The sequence below is a fragment of the Typopeltis vanoorti genome, chromosome 12, assembly GCF_054136105.1.
Source record: "Typopeltis vanoorti isolate ZY-2024b chromosome 12, IOZ_Tvanoo_1.0, whole genome shotgun sequence".
Lineage (NCBI taxonomy): Eukaryota > Metazoa > Arthropoda > Arachnida > Uropygi > Thelyphonidae > Typopeltis > Typopeltis vanoorti.
The window spans coordinates 91,095,313-91,116,973 of record NC_143560.1 but is presented as its reverse complement, the minus strand read 5'-3'; the positions used below and the strand labels follow the sequence as shown (position 1 = coordinate 91,116,973).

The 21,661-nt window shown below is 36.2% G+C and overlaps 1 protein-coding gene across 4 annotated transcripts in view; it reads left to right on the top strand.

Moving 5' to 3' along the window:
• Positions 1-21,661, top strand: part of LOC150100998 (uncharacterized) — a 402,791-nt gene that overhangs the window by 139,665 nt on the left and 241,465 nt on the right. For all 4 annotated transcript variants that reach the window (XM_090402275.1, XM_090402273.1, XM_090402274.1 and 1 more), the window contains one exon: positions 7,389-10,404. In XM_090402275.1, the coding sequence (XP_090258401.1) occupies positions 7,389-10,404 (3,016 nt within the window). The remainder of the gene's footprint in view (positions 1-7,388; positions 10,405-21,661) is intronic.

The window sequence follows — 21,661 nt, the reverse complement described above, 5'->3', positions numbered from 1 at the left end:
CATTTATTACATTTATATTTGAAACAATGTGGGATTTAATATCCCCTTAATTTAAATAATGTTACATCGCCGAAGTGAAGCCTATTGGCTTTTTATATTTAAGTAATTTAATGGTTTCACCTTTTTGACAACTCGTACAGCAAAGTATAGAAGTTCTTTTCGCTATACCCTTGGTATTAATTTGGTCTTGATTGATGGCCTGTTACGACCAAGTAATTTGGCTTCTTTGAAACCTGATTATGCTTATGATACACAGTTAAACATAGAACTGCTATGTTTAACTGGTGTTCTAACATAGAACTGCTATGTTTAACTGGTTGTCTGCTTTGCAGGATGAAAAATTCAAGTTTCTAGGAGGAAAATCTCTGCCACTTCATATTAGACCAGCTAACACACCTTCATTTAAAAAGCCCTGATAAAGATTCTTCACATCATAGATGGGATTCAAATCCAAATCTGCACACAGTTGATAATGACTTGACAACAGAGGCTTGTAGTCCTCCTCATCTCTCTGAAATACTGGGCTGCCGCATTGAGAGAAAATAACTAAAACATTCTGAAATAAGAGAGAGAATCCTGTCAGTCCTTAATCTGCCTCATGTGGGTAGAAACTTTGTTTGTTTGTAAACTGTTCTAATCACATGGCATTCTAGAAGGTATCTTAATGTGTCTATTGTGCTTTTGATATAAGATAGGAATGTGTGGGTGTATGCTGGCTGGGGTAAGGTGCAGGTTTGTTGTTCTTTTAAGGAGTTTGGCAAGAGTGTTTTTGATCTGTTGATTTTCTTCAAATAATGTTAATAAAGTCTGTTGTTCCATATGTGATCTTGGTCCCAATGATGAAATTTGCTCTATTATGTGAATTATATATTTAGTTTAATCCTTTATCCAAGTGTAAGCAAACAAAGTTTGCGCCTGAAGTATCTTCAGGACTGGGCCAACCCATGACAAAGGTGGACTGACTTCACATCGCTTGCCTTAGTATCCCATAATGCAAAGCACATCTCCTTGAACACATGTATAATGCTGTGTATTATGAGAAGGATCACTATCCAGACTGGTTTTGACCTTTATTGAGATCCTTTCAGTGGGAGGTAGACCCTGAGGTGATACTAAGGTTGAAGCAATGCAGAAGTCATGTCCTGAAGATACTTCAGGTACAAACTTTGTGTGCTTACACCTGGATAAAGGATTAAACTGAATATATAATTTATAGTCTAACCAAGTGAAAAAACTTCCAACATCTCTCTCTAATCCAGAATAATTTAATAATAAGGTGTGACACCTTTTGGCAATTCATATATGGAAATATGACTTCTGCATTGCTTCAATCTTAGTATCTTCATATTCAAAGTAGTTCCCTCTGCTTCCCATCCTCATCTCCTTCTCTTCAGTTTTCAAATTCAGCTGCAGTTCGAAGTACATCAGTTTCTCAGACTACCACATCTATTAGTAGTGCTATCTCTCCATCTCCTGTAAGTTCTCCTCTGGGTCTGGCTCCCACCGAAGAGACCTCAATAAAAGTCAAAACTGGTTGGGTAGTGACCCTTCTCATGATGCATAGCATTATACATGTCTGCAAGGAGATGTGCTTTGCATTATGGGATACTAAGGCAAGTGATGTGAAGTCAGTCCACCTTTGTCACAAGTTGTCCCAGTCCTGAAGATACTTCAGGTGCAAACTTTGTTTGCTTACACTTGGATAAAGGGTTAAACTAAATATATAATTTATAGTCTAACCAAATGAAAAAACTTCCAACATCTTGCTCTATCCTAGAGCTTGAAGTTTTCAAATCTCTAGTGTCTGGACAGGGTTGTGATGCTAGCTTGTAGATTTATGGTAGGCCAAACAAGTATGAACTGTTTGAGTGTCTTGCAGTGAGAGTATCAAATAAAGCTCCTAGTTCAAAAGAGTCTATGGGCCATATAGTAAAGCCATAGCTTATTTCTCTCAACCAGATTTGGTTAGGGTGAAGACTAAATTCTTCCCAAAATTTCACAAGATTCCATGTATATAAGTTAGCAGCAGAGGGGATGAAAATGGAGACCTCATTCATCTTCAGTTTGTTTTAAGAGCTGGTTGTTCTAAGTAAAATATCCTGATTTAAGGTGGTGCTTGATCCCTGAAACGTCTAGGAAACACATGCCACACTTTCTTTCACAAAGTGGGGAATGGTTACCTCTCCCAGTAGTACTGTAAAAATTTGATGTTGCCAAAATAAATTATCTAAAAACATCGACTTTTTACAGTAGGAATTCACCTGAATATTTTTGTAAAAATGTATATTTTAACCATCTGTATGAAGAGCAAAATAAGCCCAAAGGGAATTAACTCACTCATTATTTAAGAAGGGATGTAGAAGTATTGAAACCAAGAACATCGCCCGAAATTCGGCATGTCTTTTGAAGATTGTGTGCAAGACCCATCGCAGGTGACCTTCAAGGTCAATATTGAAAGGGCACGGCGCGAATCAAAAGAAAAGGCCCGTAGGCAAGATTAAGGCAGTAAAGGGAGGAAGTAAGATTGTCGGCGAATTTTTGAGAAACATTATACAGGGTTCTCCAAACTACTAGCAAGACTCGCACGGGGATGCTAGGGGTCCCAAAAACTTAATCAAAGGTGCAGGGACTCTGGTGTATAAAAGGGTTGGTTCGAAGATGAGAAGGGCTTCCTTTTCTTCATCCTGAGTGATCCATCCACAAGAGATTGAGGACCGAGGTGTCATAAAATTCCAGTGGGGAAGACGGAGAGGCCTGTCCACTGATAGTCGTTCCAGTCACAGCCGAAGATATCCGGAGGTGATAAGTTAAGGAGAAATCTTGCCGTATTGGTCCTGACATCGAGTAAGCACATGACTTGACCTATGCAGATTTCCTTTGCCGGGCAGTTCAAGTAGTCGGAAAAGCCTACCCTATATCCCACCAACTGCCACGATTATTCATCAGTGCCCTATAACACTTCGAGGAGAATTCCAAAACACGGAACGGAGGAGAGAAACTCCCCCTCGAGTGCCAGAAAAGGGAAAAAGGACAGGAGACACGTGCAAGATAGGAAGAGACCCATGTGAGTCTATTTATTCATAATTTGTTTGTGATTTAAGAAAGAATTCCCTATCGAACTGCTAAATTGTCTAGCTTAAGGAGACAGTATTTAAAATGTTGACATTTCTCATAAAAGTGTGAAATAGCTAATGAGTGAAACATGAGCGCAGTTAATCTCTGGGAGAAAATATTGAGCTATTGAAATTTCTTTGATTGATTATATGTGTACTTATGATTGAATTTTATGATAGAGTATGTTTCTGATATCATACCATTGGAATGTTTGAAACTCAATGAGGTGGATTGTATAAATATTATTGCCTAGATTATGATTAAGTACTTGAAAGGAATGAGATTCTGAGAGATATATTTGTATACACATATGTTGTATTTTGATAGATACTAAATTGGGAATGTCAAGCGCACCTAATGAATTCATGTTATGTGTATAACTTTATATTAAAACTGATAGTTTTAATATAAAGTATGCTGTCTGAAAGTCTAACTAAGTGCAAAAGAATATAATTAGAAACCAAGTTGAGTGATTGAGAAAGACTAAGAATTACCTTTCATAAATGAATATCTTGCGATTTCATGTGATATGATTATTTGATCAGAAATTAAACTTGTTGTTATTGTTGATAAAAATAGTTGTCCGATTCAATCTTTTTGCAATGCACTGAGTCAAAAAAAAAAAAAAAAACACTATTTCGGACCTGGAACCCCATTGATTAGAAGTGATTTATGAGTAAAATTTGTCATGACTGCAAACCTTGGCTAAAATAGGATATAAGTGATTAATTGATCTACTAGGGTATAAAACTTTCTTTTGCATATAAGGGAATTTCAGGGGCGCAGTCTTCAATCAAATAAATATCTGGAGATCCCAGGCAAGAAAGGTAGAACAATAAAGAAGGGAAATAATGGAAAAAGAATATCAAGTTAAAGAAATATATATAAGCTAAGATATAAGATCAATAAAGATAAACAATATCGAGATATTAACAGTATATGTAAATAAAAATAGAAATGATAAGGTCACATATATTACAGTACAAAAGGTTTTTAGGGGATACAAGGCACTTCTTTTTAAAGAAATTTTGATTACTTACAAAATATGGCTCTTGGCATGTAACCTCCATTAGAGCTGTGTCTTGTTGAAGACATGATCGTGTTTCAACAGCATAGTTCAAGCCATCTGCATTAAATACAATTTTCACCAAATGTCAGAAACGCTCTGCTAAATTTCATAATTTTTGTTTCTACAGTATGCATATTGAATTTGTATAGCTCAAAATTTATTCCATAATTAAAGAAATGTTTTGTATGCTTGTAAGTTATAATGCAAATATTAAAAATTAAATACCTTTGTAATTATTCACATTTGAATGTAATATTATAATAACTTCTCCCAAATTGCCTTTTCTTGATTGGGAGGGAGGGGTATTGTGTTGGTAGCTGGTGTTACTAACAGTTTAAAAGGAATACTTGGATAAAGAAAGTTTGGTAAACACTGGTCTAGAGAAAAGATTATTGAAAGGAGCTCTGGTCATCTGCTGATATATTTATAAAAACAGGACAGAGTATCCAAGTTGAACTTAATTTATTGTTGCCCTCTAATTAAAGATTGTGTATGGCTGTTTTAAATTATGCAGTATTGTGAGAAGCCAATGCCTTTCCAGTGTGTTTGTTAAGTTCTGATGCTAAGTGTTTAGGTAGGACAACTAATTGCTCCAATAAGGTGCAGCAAACTTCAGATATGTGGACTTTAGGTAGATCATATATATAGCCTTGGTATATGTTGCTTCAGTCAAGTCTCGATTTAACGGACTATTAGGGGCTAAGAGTTGTCCTTAAAATTGAAAGTCCGTTAAATCGCAAATCTTAGGAATAGCATTGAAAATCAAACATTTTTATGTAAATACCATTTTACTGAGGATTGGGCTTGAAAAAAAGCATCACGTTTCAGTTGCTTTCCACTTTTATACTGATTCTTAATAATTAATGATCAAAATTGCCGAAAATGTTCGTAATAAGCAATCACCTCTGGATCTGAAGATGTGCCTATGAACGAGATGATGTCATCCATGTGTTCTTGAACCAGCTGGAACTGCTTTTTCTTCTTCTTCCTCATTATCAACCTCTTGATTGCCCTATAGAACATCTTCAGCAATCTCTTCCTGACTGAGAAGTTGATAGCCTGGATCGCCCTCATTGATGTCTAGCCACTGTTCAATGTCATTATCACCAGCTCGCATCAAAGTTTCACGGAAATCAGAGGTTTCATAACCTCTTCTGGTTCCGAAGACGCAATTTATAAACACTGCTAATCGCTTCTGATTAACCATCATATATTTTTTTTTATTATTAATTATTTCATTATCTGTATTTATTTGTCAAATTATGTCTGTTGAATTGGGGTCCATTAAATTGAGATTTTACTGTATTACTTTAATGTATCCATAACTTCAGTAAATTAACTTATAGTATTGTATAAAAGATTTTCTTTTCTATTGAATTTGTGGATGTTCCTGTTTATTTGCATATATTTATATTGGCCTATCTCACAATTATTCTTTTATTTTATTATTTTAGTTCACTGTGTTTAGGATTATTGTGGCATTTCCTTTATCTGTCTTGTCTATTTTATGTTTTGATTTAATTTAGGTAGAAGTTCTTTCATTTAAAGTTCAAAGTTCTTTAAAGCTATTTTTGAAGGAAACCAAGTTATTGTGCAGTTTAAATCACAGACTGTTCTTGGAAGTGGCTCAAGTTCTACAGAACCTTAATAATTGTAATAGAACTGATGGTCCAATTTTAAACAAATTTTGGACCTTATCTTCCAAATCTTATCCTCCTTTCAGCAATAATTTCAGATCACTATGAGAAATGCAACAGCCAGTGCTCTTTATTTCTTTCTTTGTTGAGTATTTGTGTCTTTCATATGTTTAGATAATACTTTGAGCTAATGAAACATTGGCATGTAAATATTTAAATCCTATTCCATGTAGTTCTTTTTCTAGAAAACCCAAGTGATTGTGGATCCTGCTGATTAGATGGAACCTCATCTTGAGATAAGGTGCTACTGTTTTGACTTTCTCATCATAACACAGTCTGTCTACCATTAGGTGCTCCACATGGTGCCACATCTTGGTACTTCTTTTCCTGGACTATAGTGTTATATTCAGCCCATTGACCTTGTGTCATAAAGAGCCATAGGAAAAAATCTTGCTATTAAAAATAGTTTCTGTTTGAAATCATTTATATATCCCAGAATTACTTAATGTCATTTGTAACATGTCCTTGACTGCCTTACCAAGTATATCTGCCAAAACTTAATGCACAAGTTGTTTCTTCAATGCACCTCTTTCTGAGTGTCAGGAAGAGGAAAATATGCATGCTTCTTATGACTGTGTCAAGCATCAAATGTATCATTTGATGTTTACAAACTCTTTAATAATTTCCATACAATATATTAAATCATTTGATATTTTTGATATCATCATGTGTGTGTGTGTGTGTGTGTGTGTGTGTGTGTGTGTGTGTGTGTGTGTGTGTGTGTGTGTGTGTGTGTGTGTGTGTGTGGTAACCTGTGCATGAACTTCTTGTGTTTAGCACTTGAGTTGCTACTGCATTGCTGTACTTCAACCAGTAATAATTCATCATGCTCTATAAATAGACACACAGCATAATCAAATTTTATTATTTCATTTTCTCCTCTTCAAAGTGTTTTAATTCTGTTTAATTCTTCAGTCATTCTATGTGCCTTTGATATGAGATAGGATATGATGTTGTTTTTAACATATAAAATTATATGTTAAAAATAAACTGAAATAGTTATAAATATTATACTTTGACAAAAAATGCAGTAAATACAGTTCACTCTCACTATAGCAAACTCCTAGAAACAAGAATTGTTTTATAGTGGATAGTTTGTGATACTGAATTTAAAGTATTTCCTTCAGCATAGTATTGTGACTTTTCAGTAGTTTATTGTAGTGAGTGAGTTTGTTATAACATTTGCTATAATGAGAATCAACTGTAGTAAGATTCCTAATGGTGCCATAACCATTTGTATTTTTTTCCCTCATCATCCTTTGCATCAGTCTTTTCAGAAATGGATAGCTGACTATGATCGTTTCGAATATGAAATACCCACCCATGATATGAATGTACTATAGGTTTATTGAAGTCTTTCGTGGTTGGGAACAATATAAAAAAAAAATAAAAAATTATGCAGGCAGTATTCTGCTAATGTTACAACTCTGATACATTTATTAACATTTGTTTTTATATATATATATTTAAAACAATTTTTTTTTCATTTTTTCTCTCTCTTTCTTTAGGTGATAACTTTGACTCTGGCAGGTCATCATTATAATGAACCACAGGAAATTATCCTTAGGAAGACACCAGATAACCACAACAATTTGTCAACAACATCTTTTGACCTGCCTGGGTCAGAGGCTGTCCCTGGGCCTAGTAATGTTGAAGCTACACGGAAAAATATTGCTCAGTACTTGAGCCAACATAGTGGACGTCCTGGAGCAATTAAAACATCTGCTGAAGTGGGAACAGGAAGCCAGGTAGCTACTGCTCGTTCAGAAATGGGATTCCGTTCTCCTAATGTTGTAGCTCCTTCAAGCAGTGAGCCATTACCTTTCTTAGCTGCTGCTTCTAGTGGAGGTGGATCCTCTGTATCACATACCACTTCTGTAAGAGCCCAGAGTGGATTTGGACCGTTTCCATTTGCAAGCATGACTCATGCTATGAACACGAAGCATAGTTCTACCCATTTCCAGCCAGGTCTTCATGTTCAAAGTAGTTCCTCCCGCTTCCCATTCTCATCTCCTTCTCTTCAGTTTTCAACTTCAGCCACAGTTCGAAGTACATCAGTTTCTCAGACTACCACATCTATTAGTAGTGCTACCTCTCCATCTTCAGTAAGTTCTCCTCAGCCATCTCTGAGTCCTGTTCTTCAAAAAGTTCAGTGTGCAGCACCTACTTCTGTATTTAACAGTCTAGTTTCTCGAGTGACAACTTCTAATACAATTACGGTTCCATCTCGTGCAAATGTTGCTCTTTCTAGCCCGTTGCTAGTAAACTTACTACAGAGTGAATCATCAAGTAATCAGCATAATAAGTTAATGCCTCCACCAGCTCCAGCTTCAAACCAAGCTCCAAAGAGAAAAAGAAAGCCAAGAAAACCCAAGGATAAGACTGCAGAGGAAACAGGTTTGACATCACCACCATTTTCTTCAAATACATCTCCTTCTGCCATGCCGTCCAGTACAGGATTACGGTCAACAAATTTTGATCCTTTGGGTGTGCTTAGTCAATCTTTCAATGTCACACTTCCTAACATTCCCAACATTTCTTTATCACCTCCCATGCCACGAATGTCCAGTATTCACTCACAAGTGCAGGGTCAACCTCCAGTACCTGGCATCCATACCCAGGGACAACCTCCAGTTTCCAGTATCCACCCACAAACCAAAGGCCATCCTTCTGTTCCAAGTATTCATCCCCATGCGCAGGGTCAACCTCCTGTGTCAAATATTCATTCTACGTTACAAGTACAACCAACTCTCCACCCACAAGTGCAGGGGCAGCCACCTATTCCTAAGTTCCACCCACAGGCACAAGGCCAGCCTCAGGTTTCTAGTATCCATATTCAACCACAAGGACAGCCTCCAATACCGAATATTCATCCTCAGGCTCAAGGTCAGCCTCAGGTTCACACTGGAAATCTTCCCCTTCATACTCGAATTCCTGTTGGAGTTCCACACATTACAAGACATTCACATACAACTCTTCAGTCTATTTCTGCTTCTTCCTTTACTTCTCCAGTAAATAATCCTGGTCTGCTGTATTCAAACGTGAAAGATATCACTAGTCCGAAGATGCAGAGCAAAATGTCTCCAAGTAGTTCTGTTCCTGATTCTAATCCTTTCCCATCACCACCACCGTCTACTGATGGCAAAACAAAACATCTCATTAATCCATTCACAGGACAGTTAGAACCAATGCCAAGTGATGAGGAGGAAGAGGAAGAATCAATTGGCTCTGTTCCTCCTTTTTCAGAATTTGAAGTGGACACCTCTGAGAATGGCCAGTCAGAGAGAAGTCTTTCTGATGGTGGAAAAGATAACAATCCTTCTTCTGATACTGATTCTGGGATTAGTAAATCTCATACTGATGTTTCTCAGTCCTCAACTGAATATGGATCTGCTGAGATAAACAAAGAAACTGAGTGTAAAGTAGAATTAGCTGCAAAAAATTCAAAAGAGGAATCAAAGTTAGAATCAGTTTCGGCTATGGCTTCTTTGACCACTGGTCCAGGCGAGAAACTGAAATTAAGGTTAAAGCTTGACCCCAAGGCTCTTTGGGAATCTAAGGAAACTGATAATAGAGAAAGGCGTAAGTCAGATAGCAGTCTTCAGACAGGTCATCGAATAGATGTTGCTGTTGTCAGTATTCCAAATATTAAGAAAGCTAATACGACCAGTTCCACTCTGGTTACATCTGAACCACGAGTGCCTCCTTTACATATATCACTACGTGGTCCAAATGCTGCAGTTGTAGTTAGTCCAAGGAAGGAGGATGTAAAAAATCGCTCTTATAGCTATATAAAGGACAATCACGATACTTCATCTTCTGTTGAACCTTTGAAATCTTTTCAGAGAAAGGTGCGTTCACCACGGAGTATTAAATTCAATGATACATTTGCTTGTGCTTCTCTGCAGTCTCCACGAACCTGTGAATCATCTAGTAAAAGAAATAATAAAACTGACAGTACATGGGATTCCAAAAAAGGAAAAGAAGAATTTTGGAGCCAAAATGTCAAGAGCTTAACTGGTGGAGGTATTATTGAAATGACTGAAAAGGTAGCTATGTCTTCTATTTCCAGTTGCGAGACATACTTATCTCCAAGTGCAGTTGCCACATCTGTACATAATCCCTGTGTCACGTTACCAGTTTCATCTAATGCTATTAGAACAGAACCTGTTACTTCCAGCCATCAAGAGAAAAGGACATTGCCTATGTTGAAGGTTTCTTGTGCCTCCTCTGTAGCTGGGCAGCAACCTAGCACTAGTGCTAATTCTCCCTCAAATAACTCTCACGTGGTGGCCTTTCGGCATGTGACTGAGAGTGCAGTAGCAAGTAGTGTTAGTACAGGATATGTAGAAACATTAACTACATCTCCATTTATTAATTCTGTTACAACTTCAAGTGTGCCCACTGAAAAAGTATTGACTTCAAGAATTAATGAAACTGGAGGAGTTATAACTAGAACTGTGACATCAAACAGCCAACAAGCACAATCAGTTTCACTTGTGCAGAGGGAATCCTTGTCTACAGGTAAGCAAAATTTATCTATATGTTTGTTCATTCAAACACATGTATGCACACACACACAATTTTTGTTTTTATTTTTATTTTTTTACATCAGTCCATGCACAAGATTGGAACTACACTGATGTAATATTGATTTATGACCACCCCATCCAGAGTAAAACATGCACCCATTTCTACACGTAAATTATATGTAGCACTTTAGCTATCATAGCTGGCATATATGCTTATGCAAATTAGAGAGCTAAAATAGCAGTCATGGGAAAAAAATGATATTGTGGAGTATTTAACGATGCATGCTTCAAAAGAAGCTTCTATAAAAGCAGGTAGCTGCAGAATGCATCAGTTCATTGCCTGTGAGCCCTGACAATGTGTTAAAGCACAATGTCACCATTACCAATGGATTGTGCACTTCTCATGAAGTTGTTTTACCAAAATAACAACTGTGCCTTGACAGCATCATGAAAATTCCGAACATTAAAGGGATTAAAAATGGGTCTGTGACTGCAAATGGTTTACGCAGAATGATCCAGAAATTTAAAGAGACTTAGATCTCAAATCTGGTAGAGGATGGAAGCCCATCAAATGGCAGTGAGTGGAGGAAGTAGCCACAGCATTAGAGGAAGAAAGGATGACAAATGTTGTAGGAAACAGCAGCACATGGCATATTGACAAACCAGTGGTTTGTCCAAAGACAAACCATGCATATTGCTTTGTCTTTAGACAAACCAATAAGCATGATTCACAAAGTCATAAGACAAATTCTCTACTGTTATCCTTGCAAGATTTCCCCATGTTCAGCAGTTGCTTAATCCTGACCAGAATGCACTAGAAATATCTGCCCTGTAGTTTCTTGCTTGGACTGAACTGAAATGCTCATGGAACAATTTCAGGAAAGCTCACTTCCATCTGGATGGTGCTGTGAATATGCACAACTGCAGAATTTGGGCAACTGCAAACAAACCCACATATCATGCATGCAACAGATTCCACTTCATTACCTGAAGGTTCCCGTTTGGTGTGATTTTACAGTGGAATTCATTATACCACCTTTCTTTTTTGAGGAGCTTGGTCATGCTGGTCTCATTACCTGCACTGTTAGTGTTTTCTACAATATGCATCTCTCTTAACCAGTCAGGTGACTCCAACACTTGAACAGTGTCAGTGTCCGGATTCAATAGTTTTTATGCAGGATGGTGCCCCTACTTACATCCCCCTGTCAATTGGTTACTTCAGAAACATTTTACCAAGGACAGAATCATCAGCTGCCATTTTCATACAGCATGGCCAGTGTGCTCTCCGGATTTGAACCCCTGCGACTTTTGGCTTTGGGGACATCTCAAAGAAGTTATCTATTGTGGACACATAGCTAACTTAATGGACCTTAAGACCAGCATTACATGTTATATCCAGAATATTTTGAGTGAAACTCTACATTCTGTAGTTGAGCATGCAATTTTGCAATTTCAGCACATTGCAGACAATGGAGGACTGCATATCGAACACATTGTGTAACCACACAACATGCCTTGTGTACGCTACGTTTTGTGACGTTTTGAATTACCCACTACAGTATTGCAGTGCCATGTATTGCCCCAGTGGCAACTTTTAGCTTACATTGGTTTTTGTGCAAAATAAAATTCCATCGCTGCACCCATCATCATGTTAAATATTAAATTGTTCCGCTGAGTAGTTACCCAGTTACAGCCTTTCAAAATGCTGACTTTAATTATAATCACCCCATACATATGACCACTTCAAAGATTTTTGGGTTGGAATCCATGTCATACTTATAAAATGGAAATATTTATTTTGTTAATAAATAACAAATAATATTTTCACTCTGAATCCATGCATATTGAGATCCTCAGAATGCATGGCTGAAAAATCCCTCTCATATTTGTTTAATTATTCACATTTTGAATAGTTAAGTTTTTAGTAAATTACTTTTGTAGTGATGTTTTATTTACAGAAGAAATCCTCAGTTGCACTTATTGAATGAACTCAAATAAAAATTCCAGTTGGCACTCTGTTAAGCTGTAAACTGGAGTTAGAAGTGCATATAAAGTGGCCATGTGTTTTTGTAATAGGTTAGGGGAAATACAAACTGGTATTCTTAAGTCAAATTCGGGGGGAAAAAAAAAGCATTAACTTTAATTAGTTTTGAAACTGCTAATATCCATTTAGTTAGGATGAAAATAATGTTAAAATAATATTTATTTTGAAATCAATGAACAAGATCACTTCACTTGTGTGAAAAGGGATTGGGGAGATGCTTATACTTCTTACTATGCACCACTGAATTAAATCCCATTTAAAATGAAAATTAAGTTATTGAAGGAAACAAACTTTATATACATAAACTCCCAAATGACTGGGTTGTGGATTTACCCAGCCTCACAATTCAAAAATTATAAAGCTTAATTTCTGTTTTACATGCTGCAAGTTACCTTATTTTGATCCAGTAAAGCATATTGTTTTAAATAATTATAGTACGTTGGTATAACATATATATATATATTTATATATATATATATGTTAAATATTATTTAATGACTGAATTCCGAGATAATAGAGAAACAAGTAAATTTAATATAACCACACAACTAGTTTCATCGGAATGCCGACTTCGTCAGGTGTGATAACATAAAAAGCAACTAAAAGACCGTAAAAAACATTGCACCATTACAACAACAGAGCATTAAAAACCGTAGTCATGTTTGAATTGGAGTCCGAGCTACAGTTCTGTTGTTATGTACATGCGAGCGTATAATGTCATAAGTTTGCCAGTACCGAATAGCAGAGCTATGTGAGTCTGGCAGACTATAACTGAGATTGCTGTTCATGTGGGAAGAGTCAAGGATTATTTCTTTTGATTTCAGGATACGACGTTCTAATTCATTTTAACATTTATGAATGTTGAATTCCAATCTATTTTGATATTGGTGAACTTCATGAGTGGAGTTAACTGAGAAAAAGACGTGGCTGGAGAGGATGCTGGCTCTGGTTCTATTGTATGAGATGCCTCTCTGGTGTTCTTCGAGATGTAGATAGATAGATAGACTTTTCAGTTTGGCCGTAATATGGTTTCCCACAGTCGCATATGATTCTGTAGACACTGGGAAACTGAAGATGGTGATGATTTTCTTTGGGATGGCTTAGAATTGACCGGGGTTTAGGTAGAGTGGATTAAATATGTTTTGATATTGAACTTCAAAATTCTTGCCAGTTTAGGGGAGAGAGAATTGATGTAAGATAAGGAGATGTAAACTCTGGGGTTGGTGGAAGCCTTAACAGTGTTTTGATGACGGTGGTATAGTAGTTTATTAATACTTTTTGAAGAGTAACCATTATTTGTGAAGGTCCTTTTAAGATGTTTCAGTTCATTTTTGAACTCTTCTTCGTCTGACAATACAGACCTGGCACGATGAGAAAGAGTGGATATGATGCCTAATTTTTGTGCTGGATAGTGGTGATGCATGCAGGTATCTATCTGTGTGTGGGGGTTTTCTGAAGATTAAGATTTTTAAAGAATCAGACAACCTGGTAAGTTTGATGTCTAGAAAGGGCAGAGAACCATTTACTTCAAGTTCAGCGGTAAACTTGATATCTGGATGAAAGTTCAAATTATTATTATTACTTGACACTCCAGGGGTCCAAAGACTCATCAAGAGAGGGCACCTATTCTACAACGACTGAACTACACCAACGCCATCTACCACTACCACCACCACTAATATTTTCACAGACAATCACAAACATCCATAACCGCAGCGGGATTTGAACCCTCAGCCTTTTGGCTAGAGAGTGGATACGCTAACCATTCGGCCAACCAGGCCGTGCTCCCAAATCAGGAAGATATCGTCTATATAACAGAGCCAAATTTTAGGTTTCAGTGTAGCAGAAGAAATGGCTTTTTCTTCGAAATCTTCAAAAAAAAAAAAAATGTTAACTAGTATCAGAAACAGTGGACTACCCATAGCCAATCCGTTATTTTCTTTGTAAATCTTGTCTTCAAACTTGAAGTAGCCTGAATTAATACAATGTGAGAGTAAAGAGAACATCTTTTTTGAAATCTTGTTTCTTAGAAGAGTGAGAACATTAGTAAAAAGTGCTACTACAGCGAAATTTGCCATGACATCTGAATTCTTGAGTTTGTTTTTTATTTTGGAAACAAAGTCAGCTGAATATTTGATGTAAGAAGAAGATTTCCCTGCGAAGACTTTCAAGGAGGTAGCGAGATATTTTGATAAGTTATGTAGGAGAGTCAATACTTTCAACTATGGGTCTTAAAGGAATATTTTTTTATGTATCTTTGGAAGGCCATCCAATCAGGGCATGAGTTGATAAAGAGAACGTAGAGATAGATGGATATTTCTTGGTAGTTCTGTGGTTGTTTTAAGAAGATTGTTGGTTCGATTATGTATCTCTCTTGCGGGTCTCTCGCTCTAGTTGAGAGTATGTATCTGACTAATAAATCCAAGATTTTATTGCAGTAGTCTGTTTTATTAAAGATTAAGGTTGCGTTTCCTTTGTCAGCTGGGAGGATGATAATGTCTTTGTTCTTCAGTTGTTTAATGGCTAGTCTTTCATCCAGAGAAATGTCTGTAGGGGGGATTTGCTTTGTTGATTGCAAATATGGCTTTCATGCAAAGTAATTCGCGTCTATGGTTGGTAGTAGAGAAGCAGCTTTTTCTATTTTAGTAAGAAACAATTCTCTAGGGATTGATTTTGGCGAAAGGACGAAATTGAGATCTTTTGAAAGGATATTTTCTTCTGCAGGACTGAGGATATAGGACGAATTATTTACCACTACTTTTTTGAACTCATGAGAATGATTAGTAGAGGAGGATTGTTCCTGTGCAAGTTTGAGAGAATTGAATTTATTAATAAATTTAGATTTATTGATGTTTTGTGTTCTTGAAGCAAAACGTGTGCTTATTTCTTTAATATTATTCCATGACCCATTGTCTAAGGAAACCTCTAAACGGCTTTCTAAAGTTGATTTTCTTGTAAAAAGAGAAGTTAAATTGTGTTTCGGATAAACAAACCTTTCCGATAAGAGTTCTAGTTTTGCTTTCCGGTAAATTCTATGTGCCCTTTCTGTTGTTATGGTTTCTTTGAATTGTAGGAAATTGGGAATAATTGAATAAAACTTATGTTTTAAGAAAATAAGCCTGTTAATGAAAAATGACTTCCCACATGATCAGCAATCTCAGTCATAGTCTGCCAGACTCGCATAGCTCTGCTATTTAGTACTGGTGAACTCGCGAAGTTATACGCTCACATGTACATAACAATAAAACTGTTTGGACTCCAATTCAAACATAACTACGGCTTTGTTTTTATTGGCTTGTTAAAGTTGTTTAAAACTTTAAAGTTGGCACACCTCCAGAGAGTCTAAAGACTCATCAAGGGAGAGTGTTCCAACAGCATCAAACGATTGAATCCCTCCCAACTACTAACTGCGCTCAAACTTGCTTCACTTTTAGCGTGAGTCATTAGTAGCAGAGGCTCTACCAATCGGCCAACATCACACCTGACGAAGTCGTTATTCCGACAGATTTGTTTCTGTGTTATCTCGGAATTCAGTCATTAAATAATATTTAACATGTCTAGAAACCGAGTCAATCTGTTTACCAGTAAATATATATATATATATCTCAACTGTTTAATTTATTATAAACATGGAGTCCTTCAGGTAGACAGGCTTATATGTTGGTTACTCATAACTATTCTTTTTCAGAAAATAATTTATACTAAAATATTAATTGTAATAACTATAATTAATACTTTCCTATATTTTGGAAACGTTACATTGCCACTGTCAGGGATCACAAAAGCAATGATATGTGCATGCAGGCACTAACACTATGCAAATGAGGCTGAAAAAAGGCAATCAAGTGGGTTAGTTTGGGTGGTCTTAGCCATTGGGCTAAAGATCTGAGTATGAGTGCTTTCCAAAAAATGAGGCAGTCTCATGCACCCAAATCTGTTAAAGTTTGAGAAGTTTTTCAGGGTTGAAGCAGATTTGAGAAATAGCCTCTCATATTTGTATTTGCTGCAGTGTAATAGAATGGTCTTCTTCCAGGGTATCCTGTGGTGAGTGTCCAAAGCATGGTGAGCAAGTCCTGAGTGACTGTACTAGTGGAACTGGATGCAGTCCTTGTGTTCAGAAATTTTGATTATTGGCTCTCTTGTTTGATCATAGTAGGACAGTTTGCAATTGCAAGGGACCTGGTCTTTGGTTGAGCAGATAAGAGATGTCAATTTTTTTATGTGACTGTAAGGTTGTATTTCCTTAGGATTTTTGTAAATTTTTTGGTTGTGCCCCAGATATATGGAATGGTGATAGATCTTGAGTAATCTCTGCTCTAAAGAGGGTTGTGGTTACAAGATTTTAATATTTTTGGGGATTGTAGCCATCGGCTAAGAAAGTGTTGAGAATATGGTCAAGTTCAGTAGTTAGGACACTGTTATCAGAACTGATTATTTTTCTCCTGTTATATGGGGTTTTTATAATCCCATATTGTTGGGAGGCAGAGGTGACTGCTGGTGAATATATCTACCTGTATGTGTAGATTTTCTGTAAACTAAGAATGCCAGGGCTCTCTTAGGCTAGCCTGTAAACAGAGTGTTCAGGAATGGGGAAACTGTTCTTGTTTTCCTTTTCTAAGGTAAATTGGATCCCATGTTATTAATTGTTTAGATGTGTTGATATCTTTCAAGACTTCTATGAAACTTTATTGGAAAATCCACCTCTTATGCCAAAAATAGTTTTGACTTCAAAGAAAAAATTAAAGATCCTCATTTTCAAGAGTCTGAAATGATGGTTTCCTTTGAAATAGTTTCATTGTTTATAAATATACCTTTTCAAGAAGCTCTACAACTTTTACAAGTAGATTTCCTTGATAACATCGTTAGATTATTCAAGTTTACTATCAATGCTGGGTCTTTTTCTTGCCAACCTGGCAGAGAACACTTGTTTTGCTAATCTCTCCTCTCCCATTCTGTTTAAGTGATCATACCACCTGAGGTTAGCTCTGCTAATGCATTCCTGGATGCTGACAATGTCATGTTCTTTCCTAATATTCTCATTTATAATATGATATTGCCATTGATGCCATCTGTTCATGCCCGTAATCTTTCTCAGGACTCTTATATCTGCAGTCTCTAGTCTTTGGTCAAGTGTTTTACTTCTGATCCAGCTCTCAGATCTATAAGTTTAAATTGGTTTGAACACTGTTCTTGTATACAGCTAATTTAGTGTTTTGACTAATTTCTCTCTTATTCGATATAAATTTATTCAGTTGACTTCCCAGCTTTATCGATTCTGTTGTCTATTTCCATATTTAATTTACCATCTTCACTAAAAATCGTGCCTAAGTAGCTGAAATGTTTCACTTGTTCTATAGGTTCTCCATTTTCAATGCTTCTGCCTATTTTCATTGTCTTTGTCTTGTTATTGCTGATTTTCATACCATATCTATTACAACAGTTATTCAGTTTAGTCAGGGAATCTTGCAGACTTGAAGCAGATTTATTTAGAAGTGTAACATCATCTGCATAAAGCAAAGAGCTGAGATTAACATCTCCAATTTTGATATCAGGTTTAATACCCCTTCCCTTCATAATGTGATCCATATAGATAATGAATAACAGTGGTGATAATGTACATCCTTGTCTGACACCAGATTTAACATTAAACGACCTTCCTGTACTTCCTTCAATTCTAATTGCTGACTTACAACTCAAATCAAGACTAAGTATTGCTTGATATTATGCCCCACTGACACCATATAACTATAGTGTTTTGAATAGCTTCTCTCTTGGCACCTTGTCATATGCCTTTTCCAGATCTACAAAATTTAAATACAGATCTTTGTTATATTCCCATCATTTCTCAACTATTTGTCGTAAAGTGAAAATCTGATCCTGACAGCCTCTATTTGGCTTGAATCTAACTTGTTCTTCACCAATCTTTTCTTCCACAATCATTCTCAACCGTTTCTCAAGTATACTTGCATAAATCTTACCAGGAACACTCAGTAGAGAAATACCTCTGTAATTCTCATATTCAGTTTTAGTTCCCTTTTTATATGTGGGTACTATGAAAGCTCTACTCCAATCATCCAGAATTCATCCCTCTGTCCAGACCCTCTGAACTATGCAGTGCAGGCACTGCAAGACTTTTATACCTCCATACTTCAGCATTTCTGGTCGAATATATATCATCTACTCCTGCTACCTTTCCACATTTCAGGCCTTTGATGGCTTTTTCTACTTCAAGTATGGATATGTATTCCTGACTGCATCCTTGTTAAGTGTTTTTTATCACTGTGCTGTCACTGATTGTTTCATTTAGCAACTTTTCGAAGTAATTATTCCATACTTCAAGGGTATCTTTTTTCCTCCAGTTTTCATGTCACCTTTATCATCTCTAATTCCTTTTAGAGCACTCTTTTCTCCATTTCTAAACTTCTTCAACGACCTCCAGAATATCTTGCCAGCTTCTTGATATTTATTTTTTGTGTTCTTACCAAAGTCTCCCCATGACTTTTGTTTAGCTAGTTTTACACAGTGTTTAGCTTTCTTACATTTGTCTCTGTATTCTCTAAGAGCACAAGCTGACTCATTTGTCAGGAACTTTTAATATGCTTTCTTTTTCTTCACTGCCTCCTTAATTTCCTGTGTTCACCGTGGAGTTCTGATTTTTCTATCCTTGCAGATAACCTCACCACGCGTCTCTCTGGCTGAATCTGCATCACGTTACTGCTAAAATGCAGTAACATGATAATCTAGATACAGCTGAAATTTCATTCCAGTTAAAACCCTTTACATACCCATATATCAAAATCTAAGAACTTAAAAAAAAGATTTTTACTTAAGTTCAGTACAACTTGGCCTATAAGTAGGCTTAAGTGCTAGTAATTATTCATGTAGATTTAATAGACATGAAGCACAATATACAGGAATGAAATTAAACAGTAGTCAATATCTTGTCTGTCTCAATGTCATCACCACTTATAAGTATATGCCTGTGTGTGTATACACAGGCAACAAAGAGGAATTAGGAATGGTTATATTTAGAGCACCTCATTTCCTAGGAAATGCAGTAAAGAAAGAAAGGCTTCGGTGTCATTCATTATTCATAATGATGAATAAAGGTATAAACAACACCAAGAAGTAAAATATATATATATATATATTTATTTATTTATTAATATATATATATATATATATATATATATATATATATATATATATATATATATATATATATATATATATATATATATGATGATACTTTGTTATACAAAGTATCATCAGAGCATAATGATAATTGTGACAGGCACACATCACTAAACTAAGAAATTGTAGGAACAATTTAAATTGTAACTGACATCTTAATATCCTTACATGGCATCCTCTATGGGTCAGATAACTACAAAGTTTATTTAGTGAAGTCAGGCTGTTAGGCCTTAAAATGATAGTCTCCCAGATCTTTGGTCAATTGATGCAACCATACTTGTTGAGGCTGGGAGAGTGCTTCATAGCTGGTGCTGATTCTAAGAATAACCTCTCAGATGTAATGACTTCTACGTAATATAGATGTTTTACTCCATCTGATAACATGGTCTGCCATTCCCAACTTGCCATAAAGATGACCTTGGATGTAATTTTTGTGTTCAAGGTGGATGTTAACTGATCTACTAGTCTGTCCAGTGTAGAGGCACAAGAAACATTCCAGGAGGTTCAAGAGGATGTAGTCTTTTTTTTTTTTTTTTGGAGAACATATTCAGGTATCTAGCTGAATGAAAGGTTTGAAGGTTGTATGGAGATTATATTTGCAGAGAACTTTGGATTTTTTTTTTCTTTTCCTGATGTCTCCTTAACATATGGAATGGTAATAATTTGCTCTGATCCTATGTGTTTGGTGTAGGAGGGATTGGGGGGGGGGGGGGTGCAAGTAATATTTTGTTTATTTTATATGGGTTGTAGCCATTGGCTAAAAAGGTGTTGCAAAGGTCCCTGAGGTCAGTTTCAAGGGTCGTGCCATTTGAAAAAAATAGCGCTGGCTCAGAGACTAAACGTTTTAATGATGCCATACTGTTGGGAAATATAGTGGTGGTATAATTGTAAATGTGTATATAAATACCTTTCAGTATGAATAGGTATTCTGTAGATGGAGAAAAATTATGAACCATTAGGAAGTTATCTCACTGGTTTATCTAAAAAGGGAAGACTGTTATTACTTTTTTTTTTTCTACTGTATAGTGAAGTTTATTTTAGGATGTTGGCTGTTAAGATGTGCCAAAAAAAAAAGGTATCTAATGTGTCTGGACCATGAGGGCAAACAGCAAACACATCATCAACATAATACAGCCAAACTATTGGTTTTAGTGTGGCTGTATTGAGTGTTTGGGTTCCAAAATGTTCCATATAGAAGTTCGCTAGAGGATGGGGGAGGGGAACAGCAATCCCTTTTAGCTGTTTGTATAGTTTTCCTTTCCATAGCAAATAAACCTGTATATATGGAATCTGTATAGTTTGGTTATGTTGGGGGAAATGTAGCTTAATAGCTGAAGAGCATCAAAGGTACATTAGTGAAAGGTGAGGTGATATCAAAACTGTCCATGATGGCAGAGTTAGATTTTCTATTAAAGCTTTAAACTGCAAGGAGTTTTTAAAAATGAGAGAGAACAATCAGTAGTCATTACTAAAATAAAGAACCAAAAGGCTTCAGTTTGGCTATGCAAAATTATATAAACAAAGTGGATATCAGATCCAGCATTATTTCAAGGCCGAATGTAGAAACTATGAAAGTTTTGTAAGGTAAGTTGTCCAGAGAGCTTATGGGAATACACTCCCTGGCATTCACGAGTTGCCTTAGCATGGACTACTTAAAAGACATAGGCACTGCCCAAGCGTTTATATATATTTGCCTTTTTTTAGTCCATTTTGATAAGGTTTCACTGGCCTGACAGCTGTTTTGAACTGGTTGGTTCTCTTCAGAGACAAGGCAGAAACCTTAAGAAAGCCAAACTCTCATTCAGTACTAAGGAACTTGAAAGGTCAGAGAAATGTATTTTTCATAAGTGAACTCTCAGTCAGTACGTAAAAGTAATTACTAAAATCAAGAGCCAAAAGGTGATGCAAGATTATATAAGCAAAGTAGATATTAGATCCAGACTTATCTCAAAGCTAAATTAGAAACTATGAAAGTTTCATAAGGTAAGTTGACCAGAGGGCTTAGGGGAAT